The sequence below is a fragment of the Myxocyprinus asiaticus genome, chromosome 10 (assembly GCF_019703515.2).
Source record: "Myxocyprinus asiaticus isolate MX2 ecotype Aquarium Trade chromosome 10, UBuf_Myxa_2, whole genome shotgun sequence".
NCBI lineage: Eukaryota > Metazoa > Chordata > Actinopteri > Cypriniformes > Catostomidae > Myxocyprinus > Myxocyprinus asiaticus.
In genome coordinates, this window is record NC_059353.1 from 51,843,988 (window position 1) to 51,859,754 (window position 15,767).

Below are 15,767 nucleotides of genomic sequence, written 5' to 3' on the forward strand. Positions count from 1 at the left end.
TTCAGCAGTAATGAGTCATTAATTCATATGGAAGTTAATAGAAGAATTACTAGAAATTCTCAATTTAAATATTTATATAAATTGAACACAATGTTATATTCAAATGAAATTTCATATAAACCTTGATAAAAAATATATCTTCATATGTATCACACTGGTTTAGCTGTAGTTAATGTATATTTTAAATTGTTAAAGAATTTCTACATTTTTTATACCAAAAAAAGCTCACATCATACACGATAACATTTATATTTTTTAATTAACGAGTCATAAATATAGATCTTTTTACATGTTTGAACAGCTAAGAAGATAACAGTGAGCTACAATATGGTTTTTGATGAAAACAACTGGATTATTAATGTTTTATAAGCTTAAAACTCCACCTGTGAATGCAAAAGGTGTATGCAGATTATGAACGTGATAGGAGGGTTATAAAAGTCGTAATAAGGCACTTACTAATGGCTAGCTAATCATTTTGTGTGACCTAATCTAAAATGATAGCTATATATGCCTAATTAAACATTTATTAACATGGTTAAAAAAATATGGCCAGCTGGCCAGGGCCAGTGTGAGAGTTTCGGGTCAGTACAGCGTTGTCACTAAATCTTATATTTGTTGATCATGTAAATGTGTTTTGCATGTGTCCTAGTGTGATAACAGTGATGCTCTGTTGTTGCTCACATTATTTGACAAAAAATAACTAATGTGTTTTAGATTCAGCTGTGAAGATGTGATTGAAGCACTTAATAAAATATTTTAATTCGATGAATGCTTTATGAATTAGTGTCTGTTTTGAGCCTTTGTGATTGAGATGCTGTGGAGATGGTTATTTCATGGCCAAGTTTTCAGAATAGCTAATGGATGATTAATGAATGTTTAATTAGGCATTTATAGTTTTCAATTTATATAAGGTCACGCAAAATGCTTAGTTAGCAATTAGTCAATGATTTATTACGACCTTTATTAAGTAATACTTGCTTTAATAATGTAAAATACATTAAGTTTAAATGTATATCCAATTAATTACATATATAATTTCTTTATTAATTATGAATTCATGCCTTGTTCATGTTAACAAACCAAACTGCCTATAAATGAACTGTAATGTAATGTATATTTTGAGGCTAAAATTGGATGTTTATTGTATTATAATGCATTATACTCTTTTAGATATAACTTTGAATATGTATTAGTTAACACTTTATAATAACTGCACGTTGTAAAGTATTTATAAAGCATTCGTTTATAGTCAATTGATCATTTATAAATTATTGTTCCTACATTATTAATACATTAATAAGCTACATACAAATAGTTTTAAATTTGTTTATATTCACTGTAGCAAATTATTTATTATTGTTTAATAAGTGTTAACAATCATAAGGATTGATGCGGTCATATACCATAATAGGTGGTGTTGACCTGCTATAAGTAAAGTTATAAAGGCAATTTCTTATATACAGTCATAACATAAACTTGTAATATACAGTACAAGTCAAACTTATATAATGCAATGTATAGAAAAATGCACAGAATACAAAGGAACACACTTTCACGATGTACATTTACAAGGTAAAAACATGTCATGTCATGTAATAACTTATAACCACATAAAATATTTTATGGATGTTTATAAGACATTGCTTTTGTCACTTTACTTAAAAACATACCTAATATATATAATAAAAATATATATAATACATTATAAGTTCTGCAGATAAAATTGGATGTTGGTCATGCTATAATGCATTATATTTTCTATGAATATGTCAGTATTATAATGTATAAAGTTTGTGGTTACACATATTTATTACATAAATATAACATATTATATGAGACTTTACACATGCATTATAATGCATTTATAATGCCCTTACAATGCATTATAAACATGGGCTTCATAGAAAGTGTTACTGATAATTTAAAGGCAAAAATCTTGATTAAGAAAATGATTTTTTTCCATTGTTAGTACTCACAATGGTGCTCATGTTGATGATGCAAGCGTACAGCAATACAGTCTGAAACTTTAAATCAAACGCATCACTGTTTTCTCTCCTCCTCCACATTCCTTCAGTTTTCATTTCCCAAAACATAAATTATGTTTATCAGATGAAGTTACCAAATGGGATTCGAGGCGAAACAACAAGCTTGTTATTTGTGGATTTTGGCTTTTCACCCACAGCAGCGTTTCCTCACAGACACAAACATTCAAACACACTCACTCGTTCATTTGCTTACATGCCACAAATAAACACACTGGAAATGTTTGACCAGCGTAACTCAACACAGACAGACGAACGGATGAAGTCATGCGAGATTCATTATGTTGCCAAACACTGCGAGTGAAACAGGAATGTAATTAGATGTGTGGGCGGAGCCAGATGTTGATTGGGTCTTGCTGAATGAGATGGTTTATGGTTCGCGCTGAGGGTCTGACTGCGGTATCAGGGTGCTGCGCTGCATTTAATGCACATATGCAGATTTCTATGAGCACAATATACTGGTCAGCTCTAATCACCCAACAGTAAGATTTTTCTATGTAAATACTATGACCTTACAGACTGTATGAAATGTGTCTTCTAGTTCATGTCTGTTAACTTTGAGGTCATAGATAGTTTAACTTTAGCAGATATATGCATTTAATATTTACAGATATTTATGTCCCTTCCCCATATTACAAATACCACTTCTGATAAACAATAGCAAGTAACAAATCAGGGTTCATAGCTTTGACGTAAACTAAAGGCTTATAGAGCGCAGCAGTCCTGTTCTGGATGTAAAAATCACATTCATTTTTTTTTTATAAGCAAATTGATTATAAAGCTTTAAAGACAGACCTACTGTGAGCTCTGAGGTTGTTAATCAATGGTAAATGATTCTGTTAAAGACTTCAGTACACATTATTTCAACTTAATAGTAGAATTCCTGGTAAGAACTACACTACCCATAATCCTGAAGAGAGATCCACCAATCAGAGAATCACGTCAAAAGAGCTCCGCCCACTCCAATGACGCACTGTGAATGACGCAGTCGAGTCGCTCTCCCTACACTCTCAAAATACTAATATATTTGTTAAGGATGCACCGATGATGCCTTTATTATTGACCAAATTCAAACTTAGCAAATCGGTTCTAAGCATGAAAAAGTCGATATGAAAAACGATGGTTCATTTAGAATTAATTATCATCACACTGAATTCAAATGCACACTCCAGAAATAATGAGGCCACAGAATGAAGACGGGTTGGCGCTCCTAAAAACATGTAATATTTAATTTGTACTTTTACTTGTTCTCACATTAATGAGGAAAAACTGTCGTCACAGACGTGGCAGTTGTGAAAGCGGCACTTACCTATACACAATGAGGTAAAACCATCCAAAACGCTTTGAAATCAGCAATCTTTGACTTCTGAGACATCGGTATGGTATCCATTCCGGATGCACGATTAATTGAGTTAAGATTGAAATCACAATATGGTCTTGTGTGATTACAAAAGCTTGAAAGGTTGCGTTTAAAAATAGACTGCAATCAGCGCTTCAGTCAGCATTGTGTAAGCAAGCGGCGCCCTCTAGCGGTCTGGACGGCATTTTCCATTAACCATTAAACCACTATAGAATCTAAAAGTGCGTTTTGTTCCTTTGATAACTCTTTATTTTTAATTGATGTGGTTGACATTTCTGTGGAATTGCCCAACATATGCAAAATATGAATTTGTTATGTTCTACTATATACAACACAAACATCTCAAATGTAAGTTCTGTTGTTTTGAAGTGCAAAAATGTTTTAGAAGTACGTAATAACTTTAATCACCTCAATCATCAATTCTATGCTATTTAGTTATTTTTTAACTAAATATTTTTATCTTCTATTTATCTTTCAATGTGGCTCTCTTTAAAACGTTGGCTAGTCATGTGTTCAACAGATCCAATCCATGTTCAATAGAAATTATTTCTTGTTAGAAAAAAAAGCTTTTGTATCTCTTTTTATACTTTAAAAACAGAATTCCTGAGCAAAACAGTGATCTGATGACAAAGTAAGGTAAGTGGAAAAATATCGGTATCGGCATCGGCGAATAATTTTTGTTAAAATCGGTATCGTATCAGCCAAAAAATTTAATATCGGTGCATCCATTATATTTGTATATATCTGAATATTTTGCTATTAAATTCAAATGTATTGTTTCTGTACTTATTATCAACAACTTATAATCAATAGTTTTATATTTTTCCATAGTTTTTAATTCGATTACATTATTTGCAATGCTTCAAATCAAAGTTTGTAATGTTGTGATTCATCTTGGAGCTGATTGGTTTATGGCTAAGAACTCTTTTATGAAGGATTTTTATTAAATATTTCCAGAACCAAGACAGCTGAAAAAGTGGGCGGACACTGTTGCCCTCTTTTAGGAAATTCAAAAACGTAATGGGCCATTTGATATGTCTCACACCAACTTCCTGTTTCAAAAGGAAATATGTCAACACAGGCATGTGAAACTCACAGGTGTGTTTTTGTGTGTGTGTGTGTGTTTGTGTGTGTTTGTGTGTGTGAGTGTGTGTTTGTGTGTTTGAGTGTGTGTGTGTGTGTGTGTGAGAGTGTGTGTGTTTGTGTGAGTGTGTGAGATGTCTGTGTGTTTGTGTGTGAGTGTGTTTGTGTGAGTGTGTGAGATGTGAGTGTGTGTGTGTGTGTGTGTGTGTGTGTGTGTGTGAGAGTGTGTGTGTTTGTGTGAGTGTGTGAGATGTCTGTGTGTTTGTGTGTGAGTGTGTTTGTGTGAGTGTGTGAGATGTGAGTGTGTGTGTGTGTGTGTGTGTTTAGGGGTAGGGTTAGGGTTAGGGGATAGAATCTATAGTTTGTACAGTATAAAAATCATTATGTCTATGGAGAGTCCTCATAATGATAGCTGCACCAACATGTGTGTGTGTCTGTGTGTGTGTGTGAGTGTGTGTGTGTGTGTGTGTGTGTGTGTGTGTGTGTGTGTGTTTAGGGGTAGGGTTAGGGTTAGGGGATAGAATCTATAGTTTGTACAGTATAAAAATCATTATGTCTATGGAGAGTCCTCATAATGATAGCTGCACCAACATGTGTGTGTGTGTGTGTGTGTGTGTGTGTGTGTGTGTGTGTGTGTGTGTGTGTGAGTGTGTGTGTGTGTGTGTGGTTTAGGGGTAGGGTTAGGGTTAGGGGATAGAATATATAGTTCATACAGTATAAAAATCATTATGTCTATGGAGAGTCCTCATAATGATAGCTGCACCAACATGAGTGTGTGTGTGAGTGTGTGTGTGTGTGTGTGAGTGTTTGGGTGTGTGTGTGTGAGAGTATGTGTGTTTGTGTGAGATGTGTGTGTGTGTGTGTGTGTGTATGGATAGAATCTATAGTTCATACAGTATAAAAATCATTATGTCTATGGAGAGTCCTCATAATGATAGCTGCACCAACATCTGTGAGTGTGTGTGTGTATGTGTGTGTGTGTGTGTGTGTGTGTGTTTAGGGGTAGGGTTAGGGTTAGGGGATAGAATCTATAGTTCATACAGTATAAAAATCATTATGTCTATGGAGAGTCCTCATAATGATAGCTGCACCAACATGAGTGTGTGTGTGTGAGTGTGTGTGTGTGTGTGTGTGTGATGTGTGTGTGTGTGTGTGTGTGTGTGTGTGTGTGTTTGAGTGTGTGTGTGTGTGTGTGTGTGTGTGTGTTTGAGTGTGTGTGTGTGTGAGTGTGTGTGTGTGTGTGTGTGTGAGATGTGAGTGTGTGTGTGTGTGTGTGTGTGTGTGTGTGAGTGTGTTTAGGGGTAGGGTTAGGGGATAGAATCTATAGTTTGTACAGTATAAAAATCATTATGTCTATGGAGAGTCCTCATAATGATAGCTGCACCAACATGTGTGTGTGTGTGTGTGTGTGTGTGTGTGTATGTATGGATAGAATCTATAGTTTGTACAGTATAAAAATCATTATGTCTATGGAGAGTCCTCATAATGATAGCTGCACCAACATGTGTGTGTGTGTGTGTGTGTGTGTGTGTGTGTGAGTGTGTGTGTGTGTGAGTGTGTGTGTGTGTGTGTGTGTGTGTGTATGTATGGATAGAATCTATAGTTTGTACAGTATAAAAATCATTATGTATATGGAGAGTCCTCATAATGATTGCTGCACCAACACGTGTGTGTGTGTGTGTGTTTGTTTGTTTGCAGGTGTCCAGCATGTGTTTTGTAAGTGCAGAATACTCGAGCTGTGGTGAGAATGAATTTTACAATCACACAAGCAACAGTTGTCAACCGTGCCCACAGTGCCAACCAGGACAAGAGCCTTATATGGTGAGAAATACACACACACACTCACGCTGAAGAAATCATAAATATGATATGTACTCTAGAACATGTATGACTTCACATGGTCAATATGAATGGTCATTGTATGGAATAGAGCTGCGAGAAGATTATTTAAAATGAAAATGTAATATTTAAGGAGATAATAAGGGTGAGTAAATAATGATAATGATTATGTTTAAGTGATCTGTTCCTTCAGGAAAGATTTGTGAGAGAACTAACATGTTGTTGAAGTTGATGTGGACCACCCAGACAGAAACACTCACCCGCTGCGCTGGCATCAAATGACACTTCAAAAGAACTCGACTACTTAAAGAGACAGGCTTCTGTTAGCTGAACGCTTTCAAAAGATGTTGAAAATTTAGTTGTTTTGTTTTTGTTGCACATTTTCCTCAGTTGGCAGTAACTCAAATACAGGCACAAACACAATCTGCACATTTTACACATTTTAACACATTCCACAGATTTTTCCCTCACTGAATCTGCAGAAGTTTGTGGAATGGATTTAAACGGGATAAAATGTGTTGAACAGATCTGAGAGTACTTCATTCTTATTGTAAGTTAATAATTAGTCAACTTGAATGCATAATTAAATGAACATGCAGTATGTTGTAATTCACTTCTATGCAGTACTCTATGTCACATTTTGACAGTGAATAATTAATAAGAATATTGGATTTGAGTGGCGATTCCCCCGGTTATGTAATTAAATCTACAGTATAAACAGAGGTGGGAATATTAGTATCATTTCTATCACACTTTATAGCTAGAAATAATCATCATATTATAATTAGGGCTGTTAATCGATTAAATTATAATAGAATTAATTACATGATATGCCAACTAATTAATCGCAATTAATCGCAAATAATCGCATATAATAGATATTTGCTGAAAAAGCCCCTCAAATAGCAATAATTCAATACATAATGATTAATTATAATTATAAATAGTTATATTTAAATAATTATAAATAAAAGGTATACTAAAAATTAAATTAATTAAAATGCATTACATTATTGTGACACGAGTAAAGCATAAAGACGGTAACATTTATTTACATTAGTTAACAACATTAGTTAACATGAACTGTCAATGAACACTTTTACAGCATTTATTAATCTTAATGTTAATTTCAACATATACTAATACATCATAAAATCAAAAGTTATATATGTAAACATTAGTTACTGCACTATGAACTAACATGAACTATGAACAATTGTATTTTTATTAACTAACATTAACAAAGATTAATAAACGCTGTAAACAGTATAATTCATTATTAGTTAATGATCCCTAATGCATTAACTAATGTTAACGTATGGAACATTATTGTAAAGTTTATCAAAAAGACAAAACAAAAAGTGTCTTTAGAATCTAATATATTGTTTATTTGCATATTATTGAACATAAGTGTGTCATTAGCCTACAGTTCACAGCAATCCATTTTACAACTGAATTCATCAATCAGTCTGAGATTTATTATAAGGACTTTATTTAAGGACACGTCAATGTACACCTGCGTCAGACGGACACTTTCGGAGCATCTCACTTTGGTTGACATGCGTCATAAACATGCTATTTTTAGGTCGCTGTGTCAAGTTTAACGACGTTTGAAACTTAGAAAAACACGTCTTGAGATCCCTGCATTCAGAATTACCCTCCATCAAGCTGTTTAAATGCCAAGAACACGTCCGTCCTTATGTTGTGCTGTCGGTAAGTGTGGTTACCTATACAGCTGGAGTTTCGCTTACTGCCCCCTGGAGAAAACAGGTGGTACTTCAAGCTTAAATTCGGTCCGGGGACATGATTAATTGTGTTAATTTATTTTAATGTGTTATTTTTTATATAATTAATCACACTGAATTGATGCGTTAAATCGACAGCCCTAGTTATAATCATATTATTTTTATCCGTCATTTGTTACTTTTACATTATTTTTTTATTGAAAGGAACATTTTTCTCACTGTTGCTGACGCCGTCAAGCTTTCCTACTGGCCTCTGTTCTGCTGAAAACATGGGGAGAAAAGCAATCTCTTGATAATTACCGTAGGAATTAATAAACATCACTTTTGAAAACATGAAAATATATATTATAGTTGCGAAAAAGGTTTATAGTATCAAATTAAAGGCGAAATCCAAATATATATATATATATATATATATATATATTTCTTTTTTTTTTTTTTTTTTTTTTAAAGAATCAAAGCAAAAATGCTTACATGTTCAACTAATAGAGAGAAGCCTCATTTTCTGCTTGAAATAAAAAATGATGCTATGTTAATATATATATTAGATATTTACAGTATTTATACGTGATATATATCGTTTCATTGCAATTGACATGACAGGTCTACCGTTACTGTAGACATTTTTTTAATCAAAAATAAACTTTTTTTTTCTCATTAGTTTTCTAATCTTCATAAAAATGTGTATATTGTGAAATATATTTTTTTTTGCCCCAAAATTTCATGAATATCGCACTGTAATTTTTTACTTAGCTCGCCCACCCTTACCCTCGATCATTCTAGTTTCTATGCTCTGAAATCTCATCAAAAGTGTGCCGAATACTTTAGATGATTTCCAGCAAAAATATGCAACATTCCGGAAGTAAACAGCTTTTGCAGGTATACGTACAAACTAGTAAAGTAAATTTTTGCATAATTATACACTGCCTCACTGATTGTTTGGGCTGGCACTGAAACTTATTCCTGCCTAATCTTTTATATTTCACTCTTTTTTTTCTTCAGTTAATGACAGCATGAACCTATGATCTAAATCAAACTCTCTTTCATTTCACAGTTCTCTAACCTGCACAGGTGATGCCATACAGGGCATTTAAAACACATGGAACGGATCTGTTGACCGTAGCTAATCTCATAAATGTCTGCCTTCTAATGGTGCTTTAAATCAAACAGAGAAACTTCAAAGATCCCGCTCTGAAATGAAAGACAGTGAGGGCTGCTCTAGGGTCGATCTTCCTCTGGAAATAAGAGATGAAATGATTAATATTCTAGTTGGGTTTGGAGTCAGGCAGCTTTACTGGGGAATATTTTCAGCAGGTAATAAAGGTGACGAGCTGTTCTGAGGTTTAAAGAGTCCAGGTGTCGTGGTCACTTTCTGTAGGGTTACTCCAGGGGCCATTCTAAGATTTCAGCCTTAAAGGGACAGTTCACCCAAAAATAAAACATCAGAATTTTCAGATATAAACACATATAAAAGTAGTTTGAGAGTGTAGGGAGAGCTACTCGATTGCATCATTTACATTGTCTCATTGGAGTGGGCGGAGCTATGTCAAGAGATATCTTTTTCCATCACTTATGTTGTGTCCATGACGAGCCGGCCCTCAATATCTTTAAATACTGATGCCATAAACTATATTAAAGGAAAACAGTACTTTCCGCTATATTATAATAACTCCTGTTGAGCTACGCCTTATTTATAGCTCTACAGTACACTATGCATCTCTTCTATGCAGTATCTAATAATAATAAAAATATAAAAATGACTAAAATACTGTATATTTTGGTACTATATCGTAGGGATTCTTATTGAGTGAGACACCCCTATGGCAGGTCCAAAGGGGGGCGTTTACGCTTAAAACGTTAAAGTCTCCGTATACATAAGTCAGGCATATGAGGTATCATTTGAAAGCTTAGAATCTGATCTTTTCAGAGATAACAATAACTTCTGCACGTATATCTGTTACTTAAAATAACAAAATAAGGCATAAAACCATTCATGTTGAACATTAGCGCCCCCTAGAGGTAATGGGGTAGAAATATTTATATAAAAATAAAATTCCTTCACATAGTACATAAATGGACAAGTCATATATCAAATGAAAGCTCTCATTCTCAGGAATGTGACTGTATAGTTATTTTGTTGCATTAATACCACAATTCAAAAGATTTTCAAAACAATCACAAAGTGAAATATTATTTCTGTAAGTCATCAAATACAAACGTGTCTTTTATGCTCCGATCACTGCTGCTGTAAGCCCCAAATAGCCCAAAACTTTATATCTGATTTTACCTTAGGCAGTTCTCTAAAATATTAGCCATTGTTTTCTTGTCTGTGAGCTTGCTTGGCTGAATAATCCAATGTTATATCTTAGATGTCCAGAACAAAATATGCCATCCAGAAGGAAGAGCATGCAAAACAAATCATCAGAAAAATATGTTTTTGACTATTGGTGATAACACAATGGGTTTCTAGTCCACTCAGAGGCCGAGATATTCAATGAAATAATGAGGATGGTGCTTGAACTGAAAATTAGACTGAATGTCTATGGACGAGCACATCTGTGAGGGATAAAATGTGTTAGAGCGCCACCTACATTTCTGTATATTGTGATAGGGAAAAAAAATATTTTTTCTAGTGCCTTCTGCCATCTAGTGGAATAAAATGAGACTTTTCAAAGTGTGGTAGAGTGAACAGAACCAGAATTACATGTTTACAAAGGAAGGACAACAAGATATTCTTTCAATTCTGTTTATCATAAGATTATAAACAAATACAATATTATTTATGAATAATTGAATATTACTTTTTTAATTTTATTTGGGCAGTTCTCTAATTTTTGTTGCAATTAGTCCACAGTATGTGTGAATGGTGAGCTTTTAAATTTGATTGTGAAAAATTGTGGGTGGCAGCCCAAAAATGCCCCAGAGTTTAAGGGGATAAATCAACACTGCCTATCACAGTATGTATGAACGGCCCTTTTGGCCAAGCTGGTCAGGCTGGTCTAGTTTGATGGTTTTAGAGGGGTTATGGGCACTTGTCAGCTGGCCAAGCTTGGAGACCAGTTTAAACCAGCAAACCACATTAGACTGGTTTTAGCAGTTTTTTCAGCTGAGATGTGATGCTGCTTTAGAATTTGGCCAAAACTAAGTATCTTCGGCAGCATAATCATTCTACTTTTGTTTTGGAACAGTTTTTGTATCTAGAGCATCCCTACAGTATGATGCCTTAAAACGCTGCCTATATAGTCAGCTCACTAGGTTTTGAAACCTAGAGAGTAAAATGAAACTACTATGGTTCTTCCAACAGTTCACTACTGTATTAAAGCATTTCAGATGAAACACTATTATTAGTCACATAATCTTTACATTCAAACTGAGTGTTAAAACAAGCATCACATGAAATAAAGTGAGTAAATTGATCCAACACTCTCATGTAACACACTGTCATCGCCTCAGTTGTTGCAAAAGGAAGTGCATTTGCTCTTATATGTTACAAAACAACATAAATAAAGGTTTGAATGTATCTCAACTGAATAAATGCAACAACAAAGAAAGAATCTTTGACAGAACTGCACATGTAAACACAAGCTTTCTGCATTCTAATAAATTATTTAAAACAATTACAAGAAAAAAGCACAAAATTCCTGTAAATATTGCATTCTTGCACAATTCAATAATGCTGTGTTCTTTCTGGGCCAAAGATGGTCTTGTTTTAATAAAAGGGGATAAAAGGCTTGTGCGCTTTAAACCATGTTTTACCCCTCTGTGTGTGTGTGTGTTAGAGAACGTCTTTTAGACATGAATGTTGGGGGTAAACATCAGACATCTTTGTGTCAAAATTGAGAAGGACTTTTAAATTAGTTTTAAATGAGACCAGATGAGGTGCAGCAGAAATCTGGTCGCTTTTATCTTTATTTTTCTCTTCGATACTGACGGCGAGTTAAAGTGATTCTTCTGACTGTTACTGGAGGGCAAAACAACAGATATTCACCTCAACACTCATTATGTTAATTAACTGCTTTGTGTTCAGTCAATGATGAGTGAATGGGAATATTTAAAACTGACAAGAAAATTGTTTTACCGCAACATTCCAGGAGTGATTCTGATCAAGTCTTTCATCAAAAGAGATGAGTTTTATAGTAATTATAAGTACTACTCATTTTTATAAAGCAAAATAAATAACACAAAAATGATTTAAATCAAATCAAAATCTGTCTGTTTACATTGTAACAATTTCTGAAATTATGTGCACAGAACTTGCACAGGGACTACAACTGTGAGACACATTTAAAACCTGTGATTTTTTTAAACATGGAAATAAAGTAAAAGAGTTTTGAAAAATGTAAAAAAATATATATATTTTTTTAAAGGTTATGACATAAACTTTACAGTTTGCACTATTTCTGACATGTGAACTCTTTGTACAGGTGGTCAGATTTTCATGCTTCCATTGAAGCATTCAAGACATTCACAGTTTTACAAAATGACGTGGTTTCTTTCACATATCGCGGCAGTTTTGAGGTGAAATGTCCACTATATGACACTAAAAGTGAGTTAAATGTTCTCCCAAACAGATTTGGTTTTTAAAGTTAATGATTTATCGAGTTTTAAATCAACAAAACCGACCTCCCTACCCTAAACCTTAAACCTAAACCTAACTGAGTGTCAGAAAAAGCAAATGCAAGATGAAAAACTCAATTAATGTCATTTTATGGTGCTTCTATGACACTTTGGGCTCACGTGTGGACTCGTGTGCTCTTCAGGACTCGTGTCCCGCTCCTTTACATCACAAGTGCAACGCTCTATCAGTCAAGCTACCGCGCAATTCGACCACACTCAAACACACTTATAAATGCAGTTAAACGTTAAAATGAGTCATGCGCTATATTAAAAGTGTTTAGATGTCATAAGATAGCATTGTGTGAGGAACAGGCAAAAAGTAAGTGTTTATGAACTGATAATCTGCCGTTTTACTCGTGATTTGTGTGAAAGTGAATAAAAGTCATTGTTGTTGTAGCGCCTCCAGTGTTTATTTCACCAAGAAACTGACAGGATACCTGCAACGAGATGTAAAAATAATTTTGCTAAAATGTACATAAAGTAACCTAATAAAGAAGCAAAAAAAAATAATTATGTCCACATATGTGGACAGCGGGACTTAGTTGTGAAATTTTAAGATTTTTTTTCATCAAATAGTTTGATGTTTCCAGGAGTGTTGATTATTCATGATTATGTTACAGACATTACATCAGAAGTACAATTTAATACAAATTATTCAAAGTAATGTCCAGCATCATCCAATCACTGTCAACCATGTTAAAATAAAATGATACATTATAAATTCTGAATCTATGTACTGATTATCATTGTCACATGTCTGTCAAACATGTTGAGTGATCCAAACATCATCTGCAGCCTGAAACTGAACTTTTGATCAGATTTTAGGAGTGAATGCACTTAACTGCATAGAGAGCTATAGGATGCTCCCTTGCTCCCTATTTAGTGAATGACTTAACCTCCAGTGTGCTGTCTGTCTGCACTGGTCTCAGAACAGTTTGAAATGCACCTTATTTTCATCATAACTCCATATAAAGCCTCTGAAAGACACATTTTTCAGCTTTTACATGAACACATTTATTCTCAGTGTGATAATGTACAGTAAATATAGGAATGCATTTATTAATGTTAATGAATAGAACCATATTATACAGTGATAACAAAATAAAATATAACAACATGTATATTAAAATGAAGCGAAATGACCCACAGATGTGTTAGAGGTGTATGTAACATGTTTTTTTCTACTTTTGAGGAAATGCAGTTCCAGTGTCCACATATATGGACATCATGTTTATCAGTGTGCTGACGTGTGAAAAATGAACGGATTTATTAAAGCGGCATATCAAATGAAACTAGAGAGTCTACTCTTTACAACCAAACAGGTTTCAATGAAAAAACTTAAAGAGATTTCTTACCAGAGACACTTTAGTTAGCGCTGCACCCGTAGGAGCGCTTCATGGAAATCAGCTTCATGTTGTTGTGTCACGTGACTCGGTGCGGCAGAAGTTTAACCCTTAAATGACAGTCTAGAGTCTTGTGAACAGTATTCAGTCAGTTTTTATTCATTTAAATTATATGTTGCATATAGCGAAGCCAAAATACAACGTCCACACATGTGGACGTGGGAGAGACAAAGCAAATACTAAGACATTCTCAAATTTTACTTTATTTATATTAATTAACATTATTCAATAAAATGGTTATGCTAAGATAATTTTCAATGACAAATGTTGTATTGAAAAAAAGCAAGATGGAAGCATTTTCACAACTGGTTTCAGACTTTTGGACCCCAGTATAATCAATTTGGAAAGCTGGTTCTGTCTCTTATAAACTGCCTGTTTAACTGTGTCACAGATTTGAGGTATTACATGAATCTGGATTCAATCTGGTTTCTGAAATGTAATAATATGAATGGTCAATAGAAACCAGATCATCTGAGTTACAGGCATAGTCATGTAAGACTACAAATAGAGTACGTGTTCGTGTATGGCATCGTTCAGTGTGATGTTTTTCATTAAACAGCACTCGGTGCAGCAGACGCTTGTGTTTAAGTGAGGTCGTTTTGGCAGGTCGTGTCAGAGCTGCGAATAAAATTCGTTTTTAGTGGTGAACTCGTGCAATCAATCTGCTGTGTCCTCTTAAAACAAGCACAAGTTGAGTTTGGTTAATATTTGGTGATTAAAAACAACTGCATTTTATATAAAGTGAAATTATTCTCTCCTGAAAAAGACTCACATCAGTTAAACCATCACTGATGACATGGAAAACTTGGAATAGATCTGGAGCTCTTAATGCCCCAGTACAGAGCATAAACAATAGAGTTTTGAACCATTCTTCTTAAAGATGAATGTGTAAATCACTCAGTGCTGTTGTTTTGGGCTAGTCGGGATGTTCAAACAAACAGAGGAATGTTTTGAAACCTGACACAATGGAAGAACGTCAGATACTCTGGGTTAAATACACTTTGAGCATCAGGTTGCCACTTTCTACCAGCTAAATACGAGACATGTTATTTTGACTTGATTAACGGGACATTCTAAAATGCTTAAAGTGATTTGGTCTTCCAGGGCCACTGTCTTGGTACATTGTAAACATGCCTTATAATGGCTTTATATGAGAGAAACAACTCTTATATATCCTTGTGCAACCCTGCGGCCTCATGTGAGGACTCGCTATTTTGGCTTTGCTATACACAACACATAATTTAAATGAATAAAAACCGACTGAATACTGTTCACAAGACTCTAGACTGTCATTTAAGGGTTAAACTTTTGCCGCACCGAGTCACGTGACACAACAACATGAAGTTGATTTCCATGAAGCGCTCCTACGGGTGCAGCGCCAACTAAAGTGCCCCTGGTAAGAAATCTCTTTAAGTTTTTTCATTGAAACCTGTTTGGTTGTAAAGAGTAGACTCTCTAGTTTCGTTTGATATGCCGATTTAAAAAATCGGTTCATTTTTCGTGCGTCAGCATGCTGATAAATATGACGTCCACATATGTGGAAACTGGGACCTTATTCCGTCAAAAGTTGAAAATCATGTTAGTTTGAATAACTTTCAACATGAACACATCTGTGGGTCATTTCGCTTCATTTTAATGTACATTTTGTTATATTTTATTTGTTATCACCGTGCAATAT

At 34.3% G+C, this 15,767-nt stretch overlaps 2 protein-coding genes across 2 annotated transcripts in view; both read left to right on the plus strand.

Annotated features, from left to right (window-relative positions):
- Nucleotides 1–15,767, plus strand: part of LOC127446978 (neuroligin-4, X-linked-like) — a 760,753-nt gene that overhangs the window by 682,119 nt on the left and 62,867 nt on the right. The window lies entirely within an intron of this gene.
- LOC127446994 (tumor necrosis factor receptor superfamily member EDAR-like) overlaps nt 1–15,767 on the plus strand; it is a 73,689-nt gene that overhangs the window by 27,542 nt on the left and 30,380 nt on the right. The window contains exon 3 of the mRNA XM_051708417.1: nt 6,184–6,306. Coding sequence (XP_051564377.1) covers nt 6,184–6,306 — 123 coding nt within the window. The remainder of the gene's footprint in view (nt 1–6,183; nt 6,307–15,767) is intronic.